Below are 21,428 nucleotides of genomic sequence, written 5' to 3' on the forward strand. Positions count from 1 at the left end.
GCCTTGCAGAGAGATCACGCAGCTCTCTGTCGATCTAATCATTACTGTCTCCCTACCTCTTCATTGCCCACCTCTGTCTTGAGCCTTCCCAAGAGCTGAGAGGATATGAAAGGCAGAAAACTGTAGCCCAAACCCAGGGGAGAATCTGATTGTTTCCAACCCCTAAACTCAGACCTCAAGCGGGGCAGGAACCTCTGGAGATAACGCAGTGTCTGTGTGTCTGTGTGTGCGTAAAACGGCCTTGCAGAACCCCCCAGCTTTAGAAGGGCCTTTGAAAAAGATCTGGGTGGTGATTCAAAATCCAGGTTACGACCTGTGACCTCTGGATGAGAAATTGTTGCCATTTAGGATGTGTTAGGAGGTCCATCCTTTTCATCAGCTGCGTGTTTCTTCTTGCTGCGGGAGGCAATCACACCGGTATATCATTAACTCACAGAAAAGGAGGCTGTAAAAGAAGTTGATGGGGGACCTTAGCCCACACCCTGCTGGGGTCTGCTCGGAGCACAATATCCCAGCGACCATGAGATTAAGCTAAAGAGAAAAGTGAAAATGCTTTTCACGATTCACACGCCCTTTAGATTGTTTTATTAAACCATTTGAATAGGGATTTCCCTTTCGGCCGACAACGGGGCCCGGCCAATGCATAGTTCTAGGTTGCTATGACTTAGTTGGTGCTGGCTAATCACAAGTGAGGGCAAATTTCATATAAAATATCTGGGGCCATTGTCAACCTAATGCAGCGTGACAGTGGCAGCACAAAGGGGGATTCATTCACCCCAGCAGGTAATAAGGACGATTTGCCATACCAACCGGGCAGTCTCGAGGGGGGCTGTCAAATGCGATCAGAGCGGCGAAATGGAGCCTCGCATTCCATTCTCAGGTGGGCGAAGGCAATCCTTTTGTCTGCCCATGTTGCTCCTGATAAGAGAAAGCAATGATTTTATTTTTAATAAATACATTTAGAACCAATTCTTTTTAATAAGATCATTATTTTATCCCCCATACCCTCTTGGCCACTGGAGATGCTTTCCGTAGAGGTGAAATGGAGCCTCGCGTTCCACTCTCAGGTGGGTGAAGGCAATCCTCTTGCCTGCCCATGTTGCTCCTGAGAAGAGAATGCAATGATTGTATTTTTATTAAATATATTTTAAAATAATTAATTTTTAACAATATAATCACTTTTGTCCCCTTACTCTGTTGGCCACTAGAGCTGCTTTCCATAGCGCTGTTTCTGAGCAGCGAAATGGAGCCTCGCATTCCATCCTCAGGTGGGAGAAGGCAATCCTTTTGCCTGTCCATGTTGCTCCTGAGAATGAAATGATTTTCTTTTTAATAAATACATTTAAAAACAATTATTTTTAATAATATAATTACTTTTATCCCCTTACCCTGTTGGCCACTGGAGCTGTTTTCCATAGCACTGTTTCAGAGCAGCGAAATGGAGCCTTGCATTCCATCCTCAGGTGGGCGAAGGCAATCCTTTTGCCTGCCTGTGTTGCTCCTGAGAAGAGAATGCAATGATTTTATTTTTAATAAATATATTTTAAAGTAATTATTTTTTAATAATATCATTATTTTATCCCCCATACCCTGCTGACCACTGGAGCTGTTTTCCATAGCGCTGTTTCAGAGCAGTGAAACGGAGCCTCGCATTCCACTCTCAGGTGGGCAAAGGCAATCCTTTTGCCTGCCCATGTTGCTCCTGAGAAGAGAAAGCAATGATCTTATTTTTAATAAATACATTTAAAAACAATTCTTTTTAATAAGATCATTATTTTTATCCCCATGCCCTGTTGGCCACTGGAGCTGTTTTCCGTAGCGCTGTTTGGGCTCTCTTGCCTGGGGTTTGGTTTTCTTTTTTGGCCTCCCCTATTTTTGTTTTTCCAGGAAGGATCCTTGGTGATTCTTTAACGTGGAACACACTCCTGAGATTTTCACCCCCCCAGTCCTGCCCCACTCCTTTTCCTCCTTCCCCTTTCATTAAGGACTGAGTCCTGCCACAATGAGCTTGCTGTATCTCTGCTAATAACCCACAATTGGCACACAGCTTCCTTTTGTCTAGAGCCTCCTGGGGACGCCCGTCGTGTGGTTGAGAGAGATGAGGGGTTGGGGCAGTCTGGGGTGGTTTGAAGGGCTGAGAGGATGGTGCTGTTTCAGAACTTGAAATATGCAGAAGGCATTTTTTACAGGATGGTGGAAATGGGGGGATCAGACTCCCACAGTGTTTCGCACATGACCAAGCCAACAGAAAGACAGATAAAATGTGTCTGCATTGAGCAGGGAAGGTAAGGAGACAGTAATGATTAGATGGACAGAGAGATAGGGTGATGGAGAAAGAGATAGAGGGATGTTTGCTTTGCAGGTATCAGCCCTGGGTTACTGATACCAGACCATCCTGCTGATTTGCCTCTCTTGGGGGTCTGGTTACCTGTGATCACCTGGGGTTATTTTGACAGTAGCTAATTAGCCAGAGCATTCCAGCCCTCAGCCCACCCTCAGCTCACATGAGGGCTTGGAGGGTGGCAGGGAGCACCAACCCTGCTCCCAGCACCTTGTGTGCAGCTCCTGGGCTGCCCCAGTGTCTGACAATCTGGATCTACCTGTTTCAGGTAGAGCCTGAAAGGTCTGGAAGCTGAAGTACCACGCTGGAGGTTGGAGCTTCATTGTGCTGGGTGCAGTGATAACCACAAGCAACCAGGGGAGGAAAAAAAGGGGGGGGGGGGGGGGGAGGGGAAAAAAATCATTCAGATGTTTTAGGGGAACTTGGCCTACAGGATTTTACAAGCTGTGTTAATCCAACCCCCTTCAATCCAACACTCCCTCTTACCTGTATCACCTTCATGTTCCCTGGCAGGAGCTGCCCACTTAATAATTTCCCTCCAATGATCTGAATCATGGCTAATCTGATCAAATGTCTTTTTTGGGGCCTTTCATCTTCCCAGGGATGTGTTGACACTAGCACACTGGTTCAGAGGAAACAAGAACTCAATCAGAACTTCTTTCACAACACAGATGGGACCCAAACCTAACCTTTCCTTTAAGATATGCAAAAGTGTGGTTAGCTGCTTGTTATTAATGCCTGGCATTTGCATAAGTCTTTGCATTTAGGGGCCTGAGTTTTAAAAGGATAAAAAAGTCAAACAAGCCCTGGAGCTGGATTTTGATGAGAAACCGTGCAGAATCAGCTGGGCATGGAGTTGGCACAGCTCCCTGTGAAGAAGGGCAGAGGCTGTGGCATCATGCAGAGCCCGGCATGGATCTGCAGGGCAGCTCCTGGATGGCATCGCTTACTGCAGTGTGGGTGCCCCAAAGCTGTGCTTCTCCCACTGCTGCAGCTGCTCTTGGAGCCAGCTTCATCCCATTTCAGGGTTAGGTCTGAAAGACTTGATGATCTGCAGTCCCTGAGGACTGCTGCAGAGCAGCCTTCTCCAGACTTCTGTGACCAGTTCTGGAGCCCCTAGTACAGGAAGGATCTGGAGGTGCTGGAAGGTGTCCAGAGAAGGACCACAAGGATGAGCAGAGGGCTGGAGCTGCTCTGCTATGAGGACAGACTGAGAGAGTTGGGGCTGCTCAGTCTGGAGAAGAGAAGGCTCCAAAGAGACCTAATTGTGGCCTTCCAGTATCTGAAGGGGGCTCCAAGAAAGCTGGGGAGGGACTTTTGAGGGTCTCAGGGAGGGATAGGACTGGGGGGGATGGAAAAAAAAACTAGAAATGGGTAGATTCAGGTTGGATGTTAGGAAGAAGTTGTTCCCCATGAGGGTGGTGAGAGCCTGGCACAGGTTGCCCAGGGAGGTGGTGGAAGCCTCATCTCTGGAGGCTTTAAAGGCCAGGCTAGACATGGCTGTGAGCAACCTGCTGTGGTGTGAGGTGTCCCTGGCCATGGCAGGGGGGTTGGAACTGGCTGATCCTTGAGGTCCCTTCCAACCCTAACAATTCTATGATTCTATAAACCCACACAGGAAATGCTGCTAAAAACTAGGAGACCTGAGACAAGTCTACACCCCAGAGAATGGCAGCAGACATCTGTCTTTCACTGGTGTGGCTCCAAATCATCCAGACCAGCCTGTCAATCTCTGTCAAGACTCTATCTATAGTCTTTCAAACAGATCTCTGAGGAATGGTCTTGGTGATCCTTCTGCATCCAAGGGATCCCAGGCAATCATTTAGGCTCTGCTCTTGCCCAGAGAATCCCATGCAATCTCTTCTGGACAAGATTGGAGGTCTGTGTAGCTCTGGATGTGTCTTCTCTGTGCACCACACTGCTCTGGAAAGTCCTGGAGCTAGGGGCAAGACCTGTAATGGCTCTAAATCCAGAGGAGGTGATGGCAAGAAAAGAGTCTTAGCTTTGAACAGCTTAGAACAAAGGCAGCTTGAGATTCTGATAATCTCATAGAAGGCCTTATGGAAGAAGAGTGATCCAAGCATAGGTATCACTCCTAGGTTAATAAGGTACCATGCAGTACTGGGTGAGGAGGAAAGTCCTTCTTTTTGCCTCTGCTCTGGAATGTTGCAGGCTGAAAGGATGCTCACAGCTCAGGCTATTGAATCATAGCCTATCAGGTCAGAAGGAACCTCAAGAACCATCTGGTCTAACCTTTCTTTGGCAAGATCATGGCCTAGAGTGTCCAACACTGGGTACTTCCCCACTTTGCTGGGGAGATTTATTCCAAGTGTTGATTGTTTGCCTTGTGAAGTTTTTTTGCTCTTGTGTCAAATTTGAAGCTGAGCTTTCTGCCTCTGTCCTGCATGGACAGCATGCCAAACGTGATCTGTGATGCCAGTTAGTAGGCAGCACCATCTCAGTGAATTTCTGAGTGGCTTTTTAGGTCCCTTGAGAGATGGATTTGTGCAGATGTAGGGATTTCTGTAGGCAGGACACTGAGGCAGAGTGTCACAGTCACTTGTGTCCAGAGAAGGACTTTGTGCAGAGTTTGTGGCCCACTAGGTAAGGCAGTCACCTGGCTCTTATCTTCCTAAAGTGTCCAGAGTCTTCTCAGAGTACCAACAGGGACTTCCTGGCTGATGCTGCTGTGACTGAGCAGAAAAGCAGGGCCATGGCACTTGGCTGCTTGGTGTTCAGACTTGAGAGTGTCACCAAGGAAAGAATGAAAGCTTTACAGAAGCTCAGGATCTCTTCCTAAAGCTTGGACTCTGGAAAGCATTTTCCAACATCCTTACCAGCTGGGGAATGGGCTTTGTGGAATGAAGCCTGACTTCTCTTATCCTTTTATAATCCTTGTGTTGACCATATCCAAGGCCCAGACTTGCTCTTCTCCATCTTTCCTAATGGGCAGAAGATGCATCTTGGACACTGTGACACACCACTACAGACACCAAACAGCAAGCATGGTACAAAGATCCTCTTTTAGAAGGGTTAAGAGGGTAATTGAAGAGCCTTCAGTGCCAGGCCAGGGCTGCTGCAGGCGACCCACATGTTGGGGATGCTGAGGATGGGTCAAGGGAAAGAGGAGCAGCAAGAACAGGAACTTTTCTGCAGAGGAGCTGAAGGAAGCTTGAGGCTGATCCAGATGGCTTATGTAAAACCTTCACAGGTAGTTTATCTGAGATGGGATCCTCTATTGCTACAATCAAGAGGAATGTGGTGAAACTGAAGCTCGCCTGCCTCCGAGGCGGTGAGCGCCAATATTTTGTTTCCAACGTTCCCAGTATTTTCCCCACAAGCAATGTCAGGCTCACAGCAGCCATGACACCACTGTGAGCCTCCTCCTCCTCCTAATCTGTGATGGGAACAACACTTGTTCCCCTCCAGCACTTGGGCACTGTCTCTAGTGTGGATGGATCTGTCAGGTGGCTTGTGCCAAGGGGTTCCCTGTTCTCTGTCTTCACCTGGTGCTGTGCCAACATTTAATAGTTATGATTGGCAAACCATTTCCTTCTCTGGGATCATCACACATACCCAGTGCCTTTTAACATGATTGTTTTTTTTCCCCTATCTTTTTTCCTCCTTCCCCTGGGGAGGAATATGTTCTGGGCTCTGAGTTGTGACCCTTTGTTTCTTATAACCACAGGAATATGGAATGGTTTCAGTTGGAAGGGACCTTGAAAGCTCATCTAGTCCTACCCTGCTGCACTCAGCAGGGACATCAGCAGCTGGAGCAGGTTTCTCAGAGCTCCAAACAGCCTGGAGTGGCTCCAGAGATGGGGCTTCTACCACTTCTTTGGCCAAGCTGGGACAGTGTCTCACTACCTTCATTGTTAAGAATTTCTTCTTCCTGTCTAGTCCAAATGTCCCTCTCTTAATTCAAAACCATCACCTCTTATCGTGTCACTACACACCCTGCTAAAAGGACTGTCCCCAGCTTTCTTGCAGTGCAAAGAGCACTGTCAGCTGGGGGACATCATCCCCATGTCCTAAACCTTGAGTTCTTTGTTCTGAGGGATCTGGGCTGAGGGACAGAAGTATCATCTGCTGGAATCTGGGGCAGGCTTGGCTGCTCTGCTGCAGGCAGTCCCCTGCACACAGGTTTCAGGGCCAGGAGGCAATGCTGTTCAGGGTGGTATGAGCCAGCACCGCTGTCTGTGTACGGTTGTGCAGCTCCTGTGAGCTCTGACTCATCGGTCCCGTTGGATTTCACTTCTGCTCTTCAGAAAGCAGCTGTGCCTGCAAGGCTGTCAGTGTGAGCCTAAAGAAACCCACTCCTGCTGGGGGCCATCATCTCCTTAGCCACTGATGAGACTGTGGCTCGAGATGGGTCTGAGAGCCACCCTTCAGAGTTGAGGTTCTCCTCCAGCCTGGGCTTCAGTGTAGTTGCCAGTAAGGAGCAGGCATCAGCTTTTCCATCGTGAGTGCTTCAGCTCTTGCATCCCTGGTGAGGAGAATTTGGGGTTATTCTTTCCTACCATCCTCCTTTTTCATCCAAAGTGAGACAACCTGACTTTTCATTCAGGTCTTCTGGTTAAGCTTTGGCCATGGAGATGCTCAGGGGTGACCCTGCCCACAAGAAAACAGCACAGTTCTCCACCCACATCTAGATAAAGGAAACCACAGAGTGCTGATAGCAGCTGGGTAGTCCTCTTTATACTGCAACTGAAAACAGAGTTCACCTCATCTGAGTCAAAGATTGGCTTCCAAAGCTCTCAAACCTCACTTCACAAACTCCTCACCACCTTCCTCCTCTGGACAACGCCTTCCTCCCCATGATGTCTAACCTGCAAGACCACAGGTTGCCCAGAGAAGCTGTGGATGCCTCATGCCTGGGAGTGTTTCATGCTAGGGTGGATGAGGCTTGGAGCCATCTGGTCTAATGGAAGGTGTCCCTGCCTGTGGCAGGGGGTTGGAATTAGATGATCTTTAAGGTCCCTTCCAACTCAAGCCACTCTATGAATTTCAAGAAGTAGACAACGACTTGGAGATTTCTGCATTAGAAGGCAGCTACAGAGCATCCCTGAAGGCCCTCGATAAGTCTCAGCACCTTTTTCAGAGATAGCCAACCCCCTGAAAAGAAGGGTCCATGCCAGCCATCCGAGTCTCTAAGCCCTGCAGGGAAACTCAGGAGCTGGCAGGAATTACACAAGCTGAAGCCAGAGCTTTGGTGACCTTGTGGCACACTGAAAGCACAGTGGTTAAATTGCTGTTAAGTCAACATCCCCATGAGGTATTAGTCCCTATTAACCTTCTCTTGCCAGATGACTTTCCAGAAGCTCTCATCAAGTCCTAACGAGCTGCTTGTCTCTTGCTACCAGAACCACCCAGAGAGGAATGAGTCGACCTGACAAATACACTGCACTTTCCTGTTATCTGTGCCGAGTCTCCTGCATTTTTATATGGCACCTTAATAACCCCTCATTTCCATTACAAGTGCATGCTTTCCTTCTGCTTATCTCTGCCTCCATCCACTCCTTCTCCATTCCTGCAGCCACACTGCCTCCGGCTACGACCTGGGGAAGCTCTTCAGAGCTCAGCAGGGTCAGGTCATAGAAATACAGAATTGTTTCTGTTAGAAAATACCTCTGAGCTCACTGAGTCCAACCATCAGCTTACCACCATGCCCTCTAAGCCAAAGAGCCGTGTCCACATGCTTCTAGAACACCTTCCAGGGGTGATGATTCCTCCACCTCCCTGGGCAGCCTCTTGCAATGCCTGGCTACCCTTTCAGTAAAGAAATTTGTCATAACATCCAACCTAAACCTCCCCTGGCACGATTTCACGCCGTTTCCTCTGATTAGTAATCAAAGGACAGTCCTACAAGTTAGAAGGTGACAGGAAGTGATTCACCCGATGGCTCTTCTCCATCTGCGTCAATACTGAACTCGGTGCCTGGAGTTAGGGGTAGGAGATGTAAACCCAGTGCCCTAATTTCATGGAGTCATTAAAAGAGATCAGTTACAACTTTCTCAAGAGACAACCTCCTAACCTCTGTGCCTCCGGGCCAGATCTCAGCTTCTTTGCTCTGCCTGCCTACATTCCCCAGGTAGTTACCATCAGATACAATGCTGCTTGCTTCCTGTTGTGTGCTGTTAAGTGGTGGCTGCACTCCACCCCAGGGGTGGCTGCATTTCAAAAGCAGGGGAGTGATTATGGCATCTATGGGCTGTAAAAGGCATTGGGCTCTTTCTGGGAAGAGGAGAGCTGAGTAGAGTTGGTGCATCTTAAGGTAAATCCCATTAAACTCCTCTTGCAGCTATTGGCATTCAACAGTGGAGAGCTTAGGTAAGGGAGCTGGGATTTAGGATTTGGTATCCACAACAGAGCTGTCCTCCTGTAACTTCTTGTTCAGTTGTGGTCAAGCCAAGGAATCACAGAATCACAGCACGGTAGGGGTTGGAAGTGACCTCTGGAGATAATCCTGTCCAAGCCCCTGCTAAAGCAAGGTCCTCCACAGCAGATTGCCCAGGATCACAATGCCCAGGCAGGTTTGGAAGCTCCAGAGGAGACTCACAACCTCTCTGGGCAGCCTGGAACAGGATTCCATCACCCTCACAGGTCAAAGGCAGCCTTGACTGCAGTGACCATGAAATGCTGGAGTTTAAGAGCCTTAGGGCAGTGAGGAGAGCGCACAGCAAGCTCAGCACCCTGGGCTTCGGGAGAGCAGACTTGGGCCAGGATAATGGCTTTAAACTGAAAGAGGGGAGAGTGAGATGAGATGCTAGGGAGAAATTCTTTACAGTGGGGGTGGAGAGACACTGGAACAGGTTACCCAGAGAAATTATGGATGCCCCATCCCTGGAAGTGTTCAAGGCTTGGCTGGATGGGGTTTTGATCAGCCTGGCTAGTAGAAGATGTCCCATGGCAGGGCAGATGAGCTTTAAGGTCCTTTCCAACCCAAGCCATTCTATGATTCTGTGAAAAGGTTCCAAGCTTCGTAAGGCCACAGGAGGAGGTGAAAGGTGTGTGTCAGCTCTTTTCTGGTCGTTATGCTCTCTACCTCCCCACCAGAAAGTACTGGCATTCATCCCATCAACTCACCTGCCTGGCTTTTGCAAGAAGCCTTTGCCTTTCACAGACCTCAGAACTGGTCAGCAGTGTCCTTGGAGACGTCATGAACGTTCTCCACCCCTAAGGTCTGGTGCTTAGTCAAGTGCAAGATGATGAATCAACCATCCTGTTAGAACTGGACTCCTCTGTTCACGCTCAGAAGCTGAGCTTTCACACAGCTCAGGAACTTCATAGTCACCATTTGCAGGAAGCTGGGATCCTCCAGGCTGGGCAGATGCTGAACAAGGGCTTTTGAAGAGCATGTTGGGGAGCTGAGGGTTTCTGCCTTTTCCTTTCGCAGTTCTAGCCCTCGGTGGCTTACTAACCTCACAATGCACATTGACAACATGCTCCAGGACATTGCTCATGCCTTCTGCTTGTAAGTTCATGCACATCACTTGATTTGCATGTTGTATTTGGTAGGCTTCCCAAAGCCAAGTGGTGCTTAAGCCTTCCATCCAGACAGGACTGCTCTGCAAGCATGCAATTTTGATTTCTCCCCCAGAACGTGTTGGCTTCTTTTTGCTTGGCATGTGAAACTCTCTTTGCCTTAGTAAAGCCTGGAAGCATCTAGAAGGTAAAGATTGGGCCAAAATGCCCAGGGAAAGCTCAGATCAGCAAAATGCAGCGCAGAGAAGGTTTGAGTGGTTTTGAGTAGGCACCTTGTCAGCTGATGGAAAGCTCAGTAGAAGCTGGTGAAGTTGCATCTACTGACAACCTGGCATTCAGCCTTTGTGGTTCCATTCATATTTCAGCACTGTCCTAGCCTGAACATCTGAAAGGTGGCAGGGACAACAAGCTTTCTTGGCTAACTTTCATGGTCTATGAGTGAGCTCGTGTGGGGAATGGTGTAGGAGGTTAAGAGAGGCCACTTAGCAGTTGTGTCCTCTTAGAGTTGCCTTGAGGGCTGGAGAACAGCTGTGCTCATGACAAAAAGGCCATTTTGCTGAAGCCAAAAATCATTGCAGTGGTGTCTCCTGAGGTGTGGTGTTGAAATCCAGGGTCACTTCTAGTGAGTGAAGAAACACAGCAAGACCAAAACTTGGTATTTTGGTATATTCCTCATTTGTAAAGCAGTTTGAAATGTTTGGGGTTTGCTACAGGGTAGGAAAAAGCATCTAGGAAAGCCAGGCCAATGCTAAGCTGCTCTTCTCCACCCAGCTCCAGCTTGGATGAAATGTTCTGAAGCAAGGTCTACACAGAGTCTAAGGCTCCTCAGTCCTTAGCCATGCCATCTTTTGGTTGATCCTACCCACCATCCTGAGGCAAGGGGCAGAAACTCACTTCCAGCCCCCTTGGCAGGAGGCTTAATCCAACAAGTGAGCAAAAGCTAACCTAGAAGCAACATGTCATATATTGAACATTGTCTCTAAGTGAGCTAGATAGCCTAGGAAAGAGAAGGTGGCCTCAGGGAGGAATGTGAGGACAATGGTCAGGTTACACAGTGAGGACTGGGGAGTATCTGGCTGTCCTGGCATTTTCCTACCTTCCAGCCATCAGCAGGTCACCCAGAGTGAGGAGAAGGAGATGCTTTACTTGGTGCTGGTCCCACCACTAAGGGTGGAGGCTGTCATTAAGTGTAAACCTGCATTTTCCACAGTATGGGAACACAGCCCAGATTCCTTGCACCTGAAGCCAAGAGCGGAGCTCGGGGTATGTCTCCGTGGTGCAGTGCCTGCAACGTGCCGTACGGTGCACTCTGCATGTTCCCTGAAACTCAGCTTTGCACTGCTTCTGGTTTTGCCATGGCCCTATCCTAAGACCTTAGGATGACCTTAGTCAGAACGTCTTGGCTGACCTCAGTGGCCTTGAATCAAGCCTGGTCCTGTCTATGCAGAAGCTTATTTAGTAGTAAAAGAAAACCTCTTTGGAGCAGATCCAAACTGGACCACAGGGAAGAGGAGAGTTTCCTGGCCTGCTGCCATGCCCTCAAGAGAAGGTGCTGACAGGGCTGATCAAAGCCATGCACGTTTCCTTCACTGGCCACTGCTTATTGCTCGCTTGCTTGCTTTCTTTGACAGCTACCAGGGAATCAGCCTTCGTCCACGCCATCGCCTCTGCCGGAGTGGCTTTCGCCGTGACCAGGTCCTGCGCCGAAGGCTCGGCCACCATCTGCGGCTGCGACACTCGCCACAAGGGCTCTCCTGGGGAGGGCTGGAAGTGGGGGGGCTGCAGTGAGGACGTGGAGTTTGGGAGCATGGTGTCTCGGGAGTTTGCAGACGCTCGAGAGAACAGACCAGACGCTCGCTCAGCCATGAACAGGCACAACAACGAAGCCGGGAGGACCGTAAGGACATTTCCATTTCACCTTCTTTGAGCTCTCCTTAATCTTTTCTTACCTGCCATAGTGAGCAGCAGGAGGGGACTGAGGGGAGTAGCCAGAGGTAAACCTGTGCAGCTTGGCATCATGAAACGGTGAGACCTGCCCTTGTCAGGGAGATGATCAATGGATGCCATTGGTGATAGCCAGAAGGAAATTCATCCACTCCATACTCAAGTGTTGCCTAGGTGGCCAAGAAGGCCAATGGCATCCTGGCCTGCACCAGGAATAGTGTGGCCAGCAGGAGCAGGGAAGTCATTGTGCCCTGTACTCAGCACTAGTTAGGAAACACCTTGAGTCCTGTGTCCAGTTCTGGGGCCCTCAGTTTAAGAAGGACGTTGAGAATCTTGAAGGTGTCCAGAGAGGGGCAACACAGCTGAGGAGAGGTCTCAAGCACAAGCCCTATAAGGAGAGACTGAGAGAGCTGGGGTTGCTTAGCCTGGAGAAAAGGAGGCTCAGGGGAGACCTTCTTGCTCTCTACAACTCCCTGAAGGGAAGTTATAGCCAGGTGGGGGTTGGTCTCTTTTCCCAGGCACCCAGCACCAGAACAAGAGGACACAGTCTCAAGCTGTGCCAGGGGGAGTTTAGGCTGGAGGTGAGAAGAAAGTTCTTCACAGAAAGAGCTGTTAGCCATTGGAATGTGCTGCCCAGGGAGGTGGTGGAGTCACCATCCCTGGAGGTGTTCAAAAAGGGTTTGGATGTGACACTTGAATCCATGGTTTAGTTAGTCATGAGGTGTTGGGTGACAGGTTGGACTCGATGATCTCTGAGTTCTTTTCCAACCTTATTGATTCTATGATTCTAAACCTGAGCCATGGGCAGTGTTTGGTGTGAGTTCCCCTATGAACTCAAACCCTTCCGCTCTGCCAGGAGCTTTGATTAAGTTCAGCATGATTACATGAACCAAAGCTCTTGTGGTTCTCTCTCCTTGCTAATTACAAGCTGCTCTGCGGCGGGTGATACTCCGTAAATAACACAGGAAAGCACCTGGTGAGCATCAAGGTGCTGATTCATGGCATATCTCTTGGACTCAGGCTGGCACTAGTCTGTTCACGTACCCAGAAATTTGCTGATCAGTCTGAAAAGGCAGATTATCAAGTCAGTTGCATAAGGCTTGTCTCCCACCTCCAAGGACTGGAGGGCAACACCTCGTAGAAACCTCGGGACCAAATTCATGAGAGGTAAAAACATATAGCAAGCCTCTGGGATCAATAATCACCTTCCCATTTATTCCAGGCTGGTGTTTTATGTTGAAGTCTGAGGTTTTTGTTAGGCCACACCTTGAGTCCTGTGTCCAGTCCTGGGCCCCTCAGTTTAGGAAGGAGGTTGACTTGATGGAAGGTGTCCAGAGAAGGGCAACAAAGTTGGTGAGGGTTTTGGAACACAGCCCTGTGAGGAGAGGCTGAGGGAGCTGGGGTTGCTTAGCCTGGAGAAGAGGAGGCTCAGGGGAGACCTTCTTGCTCTCTCTAACTCCCTGCAGGAAGGTTGTAGACAGGCAGAGGTTGGTCTCTTCTCCCAGGCACCCAGCCCCAGAACAAGAGGACACAGTCTCAAGCTGTGCCAGGGGAGGTTCAGGCTGAAGGTTAGGAAGAAATTCTACAGAGAGAGAGTGATTGCCCATTGGAATATTGGAATGTGCTGCCCAGGGAGGTGGTGGAGTCACCATCATTGGAGGTGTTTAGGAGGAGACTTGATAGCGTGCTTGGTTGCATGGTTTAGTTGATTAGGTGGTGCTGGGTGATAGGTTGGACTGGATCATCTCAAAGGTCTTTTCCAACCTGGTTAATTCAATTCAATTCTATTCTATTCTATTCTATTCTATTCTATTCTATTCTATTCTATTCTATTCTATTCTATTCTATTCTATTCTATTCCATTCCATTCCATTCCATTCCATTCCATTCCATTCCATTCCATTCCATTCCATTCCATTCCATTCCATTCCATTCGCATCCCTGAAAAGACCAGAGGTCTGCAGGAAGCCCTGGCTGGAGAGCCGAATGAACTGTGTGTTTTACTTGCAAGCTAATAACGTCTTCCTTCTTCTTGGCCCTTCCTCTCCTCTTTTTCTTCAGTCCATCATTGAGCTGATGCACCTGAAGTGCAAGTGCCACGGCCTCTCCGGCAGCTGCGAAGTGAAGACCTGCTGGTGGTCCCAGCCGGACTTCAGGGTCATCGGCGACTACCTCAAGGACAAGTACGACAGCGCTTCCGAGATGGTGGTGGAAAAGCACCGAGAGTCCCGCGGCTGGGTCGAGACCCTCAGGCCCAAATACAACTTCTTCAAGGCCCCCACCGAGAAGGACCTGGTGTACTACGAGAACTCGCCGAACTTTTGCGAGCCCAACCCCGAGACCGGCTCCTTCGGCACCCGCGACAGGATCTGCAACGTCACCTCGCACGGCATCGACGGCTGCGACCTGCTGTGCTGCGGCCGGGGCCACAACACGAGGACTGAGAAACGCAAGGAGAAGTGCCACTGCATCTTCCACTGGTGCTGCTACGTCCGCTGCCAGGAGTGCATACGAGTCTACGACGTCCACACGTGCAAATAAGGGGAGGCGCAGCCCTGCGCCGGGCTCCCAGGGCAGAAACCCATTCCAGCCTGCTTCCGCTGAGGTTCCGCTGACTTCTCTCAGCCATGAGAGCAGTCTCACTCTTTGTTGTTTTATATATATATATATATATATATATAAATATTAAAAGGATAAAAAAACTCTTTTTTTAAAAAAAAAAAAAAATTAAAAAAAAATTAAAAAGAGAAAAAAACTTCAAAGCAAAGGACAAGAAAGGCTAAAAGTGGTTGGATAGAATAGGGCCGAATGACTTCTGGGCTCTGCTGAGGGACACCCGGCACGCACCCAAGTTCCACCCCAGCGAGGCCTCCCCTAGGGGACAGAGGTTTTTCATCCCACCAGCCAGGCAGAGCTGGAAGGAAGAGCAGCAGCGAAAGGATGGATTTGCTCTGCTCTCAGCCACCTGAAGTGACTCCTGTGACTAAGTGCCCTTGGAAAGACTTGCATCTCCTTGCATAGCTCCTCTGCCCTCAGCCAGGCAGAGGCTGTGCTGGACAGCAGCACTGAAGCTTCCTGACTGTCTGCCTGCATACCCTCAATGGCCAGACTCTGTAGAATATGAGCAACAACAACAGCAGCAAAAGAAATAAAAGCAGAATAAATTAATGATTTTTTTTTTAATTATTGTTATTATTATTATTTTTTTAAACCAGGCAAATGCTCCTTTGTTTTACCCTGGATCCAGAGAAGTCTGCAAATCCAGAACAGACTGCTCCCTACAGTGGGCAGCCTTTGAGTGAATCTTCCGAGTAGCTTCTGACAGACTTGACACAGGATTCAGTGACTCCTGTAGAGAGGGAGGAGGAGAAGGAGGGAAAGAGAGAGAATTGTTGATGGTTTCCTGCAAATGCCCTGTGGGCACGCAGGTGGTGCTCATGGAATGGCAAAGCTCAGTGCCTGAGATGTGAAGTGAAGAGGACTTGGTCTGGGTGTTGAGGAGGAGACAGTCCCATGAACAGAGATGTTGCTCCAGCTGTGGCCTAGTACATGGCTCAGCCAATGAGTCTTCCTTGGAAACATGTGGTGCAGAGCAAGTGTGCTGGGGCTGGACACTGGTTGCTGGGCACAGGACGTCCAGCTCCTCCTCACCCCAGCTTGCTCTTGCAGAGGAGGAAAAGGGAAGCGTTTACCTCTCCCATCTCCTTAGAGAAAGTCAGCAGCAGCAGTGGAAAGTGCACTTAGTCCATCTGCTCTCTGCACCTCCTGTACCCTCTGGGCACTTAGCAAAAGCCTTAGACCACAACTTTGTGAGGAACATGACTCTGAAGGACTGCTCCTCACCCATTAATTGACGTGATGGTGAACCAACCCACCCTCATCACCCCCCACAGCCTGGAACCGTTTCAGACTCGAGCCAAATTTTGTTCCACACCCTATTTCTACAGCCATTCCCTACAAGTGGCACAGGCTAAAATGCACAACAGCCAGACTCTGAACCTGAACTTAGGCAAGTTTGGACAGAGAGGCCAGTCTCAGTTTTGCAGAGCTGGCCCATCTCTGCTGTTCCCCTCTGACTTCCCATTTTTGCATGCTGCTCTACTTCTGATTTCAGATCAGGATTGCTAGTTTACAGAAATGGCTCTCACCTCCTTCATGGACATCAAGGCTTACATCAGCCATGTGGGCATCAGGTGTGAGCTTCAGACCATCACCTGGGTATTTACAACACTGCTAGAGTTACTCGTGTTAGATACTGGTATAAAGGAGTGATGAACCAAACATGAACCTCAGCTGCACCTGTCCTGTCCCCTCCTTGCTTTCCTCATATGTTTGGGTTCCTATCTTGGGAAAAGGACAGTGGATTGGCATTTTTGCTTTCTCTTCAGTACAGGAAGGGAAATTGGGCATCTAAGTCCCCGTGTCCCAGAAGAGGTTTTTCATGGCAATATAATCATGAGTGTTGGCTACTTCAAACCTGGGTGTCTATATAGAGATATCTGAGTTCTCTTCTTTCCCTGCATGTCAGCTTACTCCTGGGAACCAAAGGAGGGAGTATGCAGAAGAGGCAGGGAATAAACAGAGCTTAATCCCTTCAGAGAGAAAACAGGAGGAAATGATGCCTCCAAGGGTTGACTCTGAGTCACGGCGTCGCCTGGGACTACTCCTAGGCTGGTGCACTTTATGCATCACCCTTATGCCTCAGGGCTGTGCCCAAGGGCACAAGCAAGCTCTGCTTATTGATGGAGGCACTTCTATCAATGCTCTGCAAAGAGAAGCTGCCACGAAAATGAGAGCAGAGACACGGAGAGGAAGGAAGGAGAGAGGCAGTGATCAAGAGAGAGAAAGACAAAAATGGAGAGAAGACCAATCAGTTGTATCTGTACCTGCAAAATTGCACCCAAGGGGTGCACACACACCAGCTGGCAGAGAGCAAGAGGTCACTAAAAGCTGGGAGAAAGATACACCAATGAATGGAGGTAGGACTGATCTTTGTGCTGCAGTCTGGGGACAAAGAAAGGCAAACTTGATCATCAGAGCAAACAGGAGGAAGCCACTGCAAGGGGAAATTGCCCCAATGACCAACACTCAAACACAAGCTGTCAAGAAAGCAAAGGCTGAAGAAAACCACAGAGGTGGTGGAAGATATTGATGAACTGGAAAAGATGGGAGAAGGGAAGACCTCAATCCATTGACTCCAGCAGGCTCACCCCCACAACTCGCTTCACTCTGACATTTTTAAGCAAGGTGGTTTCAAACTGCTTTCTTTCATACCATATCAGTGAAGAAATGGGTTGAAGGATTTGTCTTCGATGCATGGAAGCTGGACTGCCCCCAACCCATCCACAGCAGGCCAACACCCCCTGTTTCTGCTTCTGCATCAGATCCAAGACCAACATCACTATCAGGTGAAGCACTTTGGGAAGCACGGCGGGGGGGGGTGGGAAACAAACTAGGCATTTGCTGAGCAATTGCCTCTTAAGGTGGACAGATTTTGACTGCAGCAGTGGAGTTTATTTCTTCTGGCCATGGCACCTACTCTAAGCTGCTTCTCTAGTGTTCTGCTAGGATCAATGGCAAGAAAGGAACAAGTCCAGAAGGTGATTCATTATAGCCTAGGATGGTATCTAAGCTATGCTTGGTAAATTGCCCTCTGGGTGTACATCTGTCTTTCCTCTGACTTTAGCTGCTGAGCTCATACAAGATGATGATGGATACAGTCTGATGATGTGAAGTCCACCATGAGTCAAGGAGGTGAAGATGCAATCTGATCGTCAGCTGAGATGGGCTGGAAGTTGTATTCCTTCATTCAGAGCTGGGGTCAGGCTTGAAACAGCTCAGTGGTGGGGGACTTCCACCCTATTCAAGGGATTTTGAACAAAGCCTATGCATATTTCTTTGGGTTTATTATGTAATTGGTTATCCATCATGATGCTATGATGTAAGGGATTGAGTAGCTGCTACTAAAGTCACTGAAAAATGTCTGTGTGAACTCTGTTTATCTCCCCAAGTGCATCTGAGGGTCCTAGTCCTGGATCTGTCTCTGCCCATCCATGAGGATGGAAGAGAAAGAGCCTGCTAGAGGTCTGCTGAGTGCATGGGCTGGGCCTGTGTTTGACCCCAGGACTTTAGAGAAGGGAGCTGGGCCATCACTACCTAATACACATGAATCCAGCAAGTGTCTCTGGAAAGCTCAAGTCCCACACCACTGCCCACCCCAGGTGTCTGAGGGCAGGCCTGCCACTCCACTGGTACAAAAGGTTGAGTCCATGGTGGGTGAGGTGTCATCCCTTCCTACACACTATCATGTCTACACTGGGCCTCTTTTAGGAGGTGGTGTGAATACAACCCAGAGCCACCTTCTGCCTCAGGTTCTGCCATGCTGTGAAAACAGAGCCTTCCTTACCAAGGGGGGCTAGGGTTTAACTCAACACTACAAGCATCTGGTGAGATTTTTGATGCCCTACAACATCCCATTGGGACCCAGCTGTCGCTTTAATGACACGAGATTCCCAAGTCTGAAACCTGGGAAGATGTGTCACGGATTATGGGGTGTCCAAAACGGCACAAGATGTCCATGTGTAGTCAACTGAGTAGCTCACCTGTTTTCCATCAGAACTTTCCTTCCATCTCAGCTGAGCTGGGTCATGCACCAGCCCAGAGTCAAAAGGGAAAGAACACTTCCCACAAACTGGAGGTGGCCAACTCAACCTCCACGACCCATGGTGCTCTTCCCTTCAGCCTTTGCCTCTGCTGAGGTTTGTCCTCAGGCAGCTGGTTTGTGTTGGGGATGTGTCTGGCAGTCCCAGGGTAAAGGGAGATGATGGCATCCAACCAAGCAACACAGAAAGAAACAGAATTCCAGCCTCTTGCATGCTGCTATCCAACCTCTCCTTTAGCTGGACAGTTCCACATCCAACCTCACTAAAGTCAGTGGAGTTACCTGTGAGGGGTGAATTTGACCTCATCTCTTTTCTTTCTATGAAAGAAATGCAAAGTTTAGGAGCTTCTTTTTGTCTTATTTTTTCTTGTTTTGGTTTAGTTTTAGAATTTGGGGACTTCTCTTTCTCAGAGAAAAAAAACAAAACCCAACCACAACAAACGAACAGACAGAACCCTGGGGAGGGAAATGCAGGACACTTCCTATTTCTTGACCCCTGTCAACACTGACAGTCTCCTCCACAGCACCCTGAAGTCTCCAGCGTGGTTTTCACTCCTTACAAGGGGCTTCATGTGCAGAACTAAAGCAGTCAGGATTGAATCTGGGGGAGGGAAGGGCAGAGGCAACCACACCACAACGTGCAAGATGGTACAGGATCCTCCCACTCAGCCACACCAGCCCTGAAGGCAGAAGTGTCGCTGTCTTAGCTGAACCTTGTAGGTCTTCTGCATTAGCAAACCTCAGAGAGCCACTGCAGCTGGAATGTTTTTGATGTTTTCAGTGCACTCAGATCTGTTACCACAGGGATGTCCCTGGATTGTAATATCTGCACTGTGTGTCTTCATGTCCCCATCCCTGAATTCAAATACAGGAGAAAGGTTAGGAGCTTTGGGTCACTTCTTTTTTAAGCTTCCAAGAGAGGTCTCAGTGCTGAATGTCTGGGCTTTGATGTTCTTGGGGATATTCAGGGTCACAGCATCAGTACCCTGCAGGAGCTAGGAGTTGTGCATCCAGTCCTAGGTCTTGCACTGTGGAAATTGCTCCAGGCTTCTCTTTGATGCCTTGATGATATTGTTTTGGGAGGACAAAACAGGGCCATGAGGAGGCACCAGATCAAACTGTTATCATACCTGGTTAAATGAGCTGCCCAGAGGAAAGTTACTCCTGAGTCTTCCAGAGACCTGCTGCAGAGCTGAGGCTGCTGCTGAGAAGGCAAAGCTCTGATGTCAGTGATGTAGCAAATGAGTGGGATGCTCACTTGGGTCTGTCAGGTTTGTGTCCAAGCAGCTGCTTGGACAGGAAGTTAGAGAGAGAGCCTTAGACAATGGGAGTGAAGGTGAGCTGGGTAGGATGAGATCCCTTCTCTTCTTCATAGCTGTATGCCTCCTACTTTCTACCTCCCTCCAAGCTAAACCTTGGCTGTTACAGGAGGGACTGCTTAATGTGGGAGAACCTCTTGCTAGATTTCCCTTCCCTCCCTGGGCAGCAGCAGAGGGATCTGTCTTGCTGTTTGCCTAAACTGTTTCACTCATGGCTTCACTCCAAGCTCATGCCTCCTGTCTTCTGTGCTCCCACAAAAGTAACTGATCTATAGCTCACCACTTCTCATCAAGGGGACACAACCCTCACTGCCTCAGGCTCCAGGGGTGCAGATACTTCCATTTAGTGGGACAATGGAAGCTCCAGTGGCCTCTGTTTTGAGAAAGGGATGTTTTAGCCCCCATCCTGACACTTCCAATGTCTTTATCACTCTACCTCCACTTTGCTGCAGTTCCCAGAGGTGTCTCTGCTGCATCTCCACCAAGCTGGGGGAGATTTTGTCAAGCACAAACAACAGGCCTGTAGTTAACTCCCCAGGCAGTGGTACCTGGGGTAGAATTCTGAATGCAAAGGCAGGTGCTGGAATCCAGGTACCTCCAAGTGAGCTGGGTGCTGAACTCCCACACAAGCTCAATGATGGGCTCCCAGCTGTCTGAACACAGCATCTGGGCTTGAAACTGAGTTATTGAAGACTGGTGTCCAAAGCCATTTGGATGCTCCAGGGTACCCCACTGACTCTAGAAGCTACTCTGGAAGAGTCTGGGCTTCCCTTAAGGCCCATGGGGTATCTGCAGGATCCATGCAGATGCTTCAGAAACCCCAGGGGCATCTTAGGTAGCAATAAATGCCTGTGAATGAGCAACTCAGTGGAGCTCCAGGTCGATAAACAGTGGAGGCTAGAGAACAATTCTGCTGGCCAAATCTGTGTCCACTGCAGGTCAAGCTGAACCACCTTCTGGACTCCACTGGCTGCTGACCAGCTCATCAGATCTGGGGTGGTCTAACTCACATGGAGACACACTCTTGTGGTCCACCTACAAGCGTGTGTCTTGATCTGTGAGCTGGATCCCACTTACTGATGCCTAACTCATGTCTTTAGAGACTTGAAGGCAGATGCATGACTTGGTCACCCCCCACTTGTCTCTGTAGGCCTTGTTTTCCTTACACATGTTCTGTGGACCAGGGGAGGTCTTGGACAGCCCTGCATGGCAGTGGAGAGTGAGCAAACTGTGAGGAGGCTTTCCTTGCTTTCCTTCCTTTTCCAAGTTTATTATTATTATTTATTAGTATTTATTTATTGCTCATTATTCATTCCACTCCACCAAACATCCTGAAGGCACTTCTGCTACAGACATAGGCTGAGCATCACCCAAGCTTCTGAGGGAAGGCAGCATTCCAATCACAGCCCCTTCCCAACGTGCCCTTGCCTCTCAGCTGTCCCCACTCAGAAAGCCTCTGAGGCCTGAGTCGTTTCGAGGCAGGCTCCCAAGGCGTCCAATACTCCTCCTGTGTGTGATGAGATTCTCCCCACTGCCCTGCATTTGACCAGTTGTCAAAACAACCTCTTGCCTTGCCCCACTGCCTGCCCCTTACTGCCTGCCCCTTACTGCCTGCAAGTTCAGCCTTACCCCTCTTAATCTCAGCGGAGACCGACTTGCTCTGTCTCTTAGGGCATTG

General features: G+C 49.2%; 1 protein-coding gene across 7 annotated transcripts in view; it reads left to right on the forward strand.

Moving 5' to 3' along the window:
* Positions 1-20,052, forward strand: part of WNT3A (Wnt family member 3A) — a 106,630-nt gene extending 86,578 nt beyond the window's left edge. For all 7 annotated transcript variants that reach the window (XM_068145826.1, XM_068145827.1, XM_068145828.1 and 4 more), the window contains 2 exons: positions 11,458-11,723; positions 13,832-20,052. In XM_068145826.1, the coding sequence (XP_068001927.1) occupies positions 11,458-11,723; positions 13,832-14,311 (746 nt within the window). In that variant the 3' untranslated portion in view covers positions 14,312-20,052. The remainder of the gene's footprint in view (positions 1-11,457; positions 11,724-13,831) is intronic.
* The last annotated feature ends 1,376 nt before the right edge of the window (positions 20,053-21,428 follow it).

This window comes from Melanerpes formicivorus, unplaced genomic scaffold, assembly GCF_026170545.1.
Source record: "Melanerpes formicivorus ecotype bairdi unplaced genomic scaffold, bMelFor1.0.p_v2 SCAF_13, whole genome shotgun sequence".
In the NCBI taxonomy this organism is placed as follows: domain Eukaryota; kingdom Metazoa; phylum Chordata; class Aves; order Piciformes; family Picidae; genus Melanerpes; species Melanerpes formicivorus.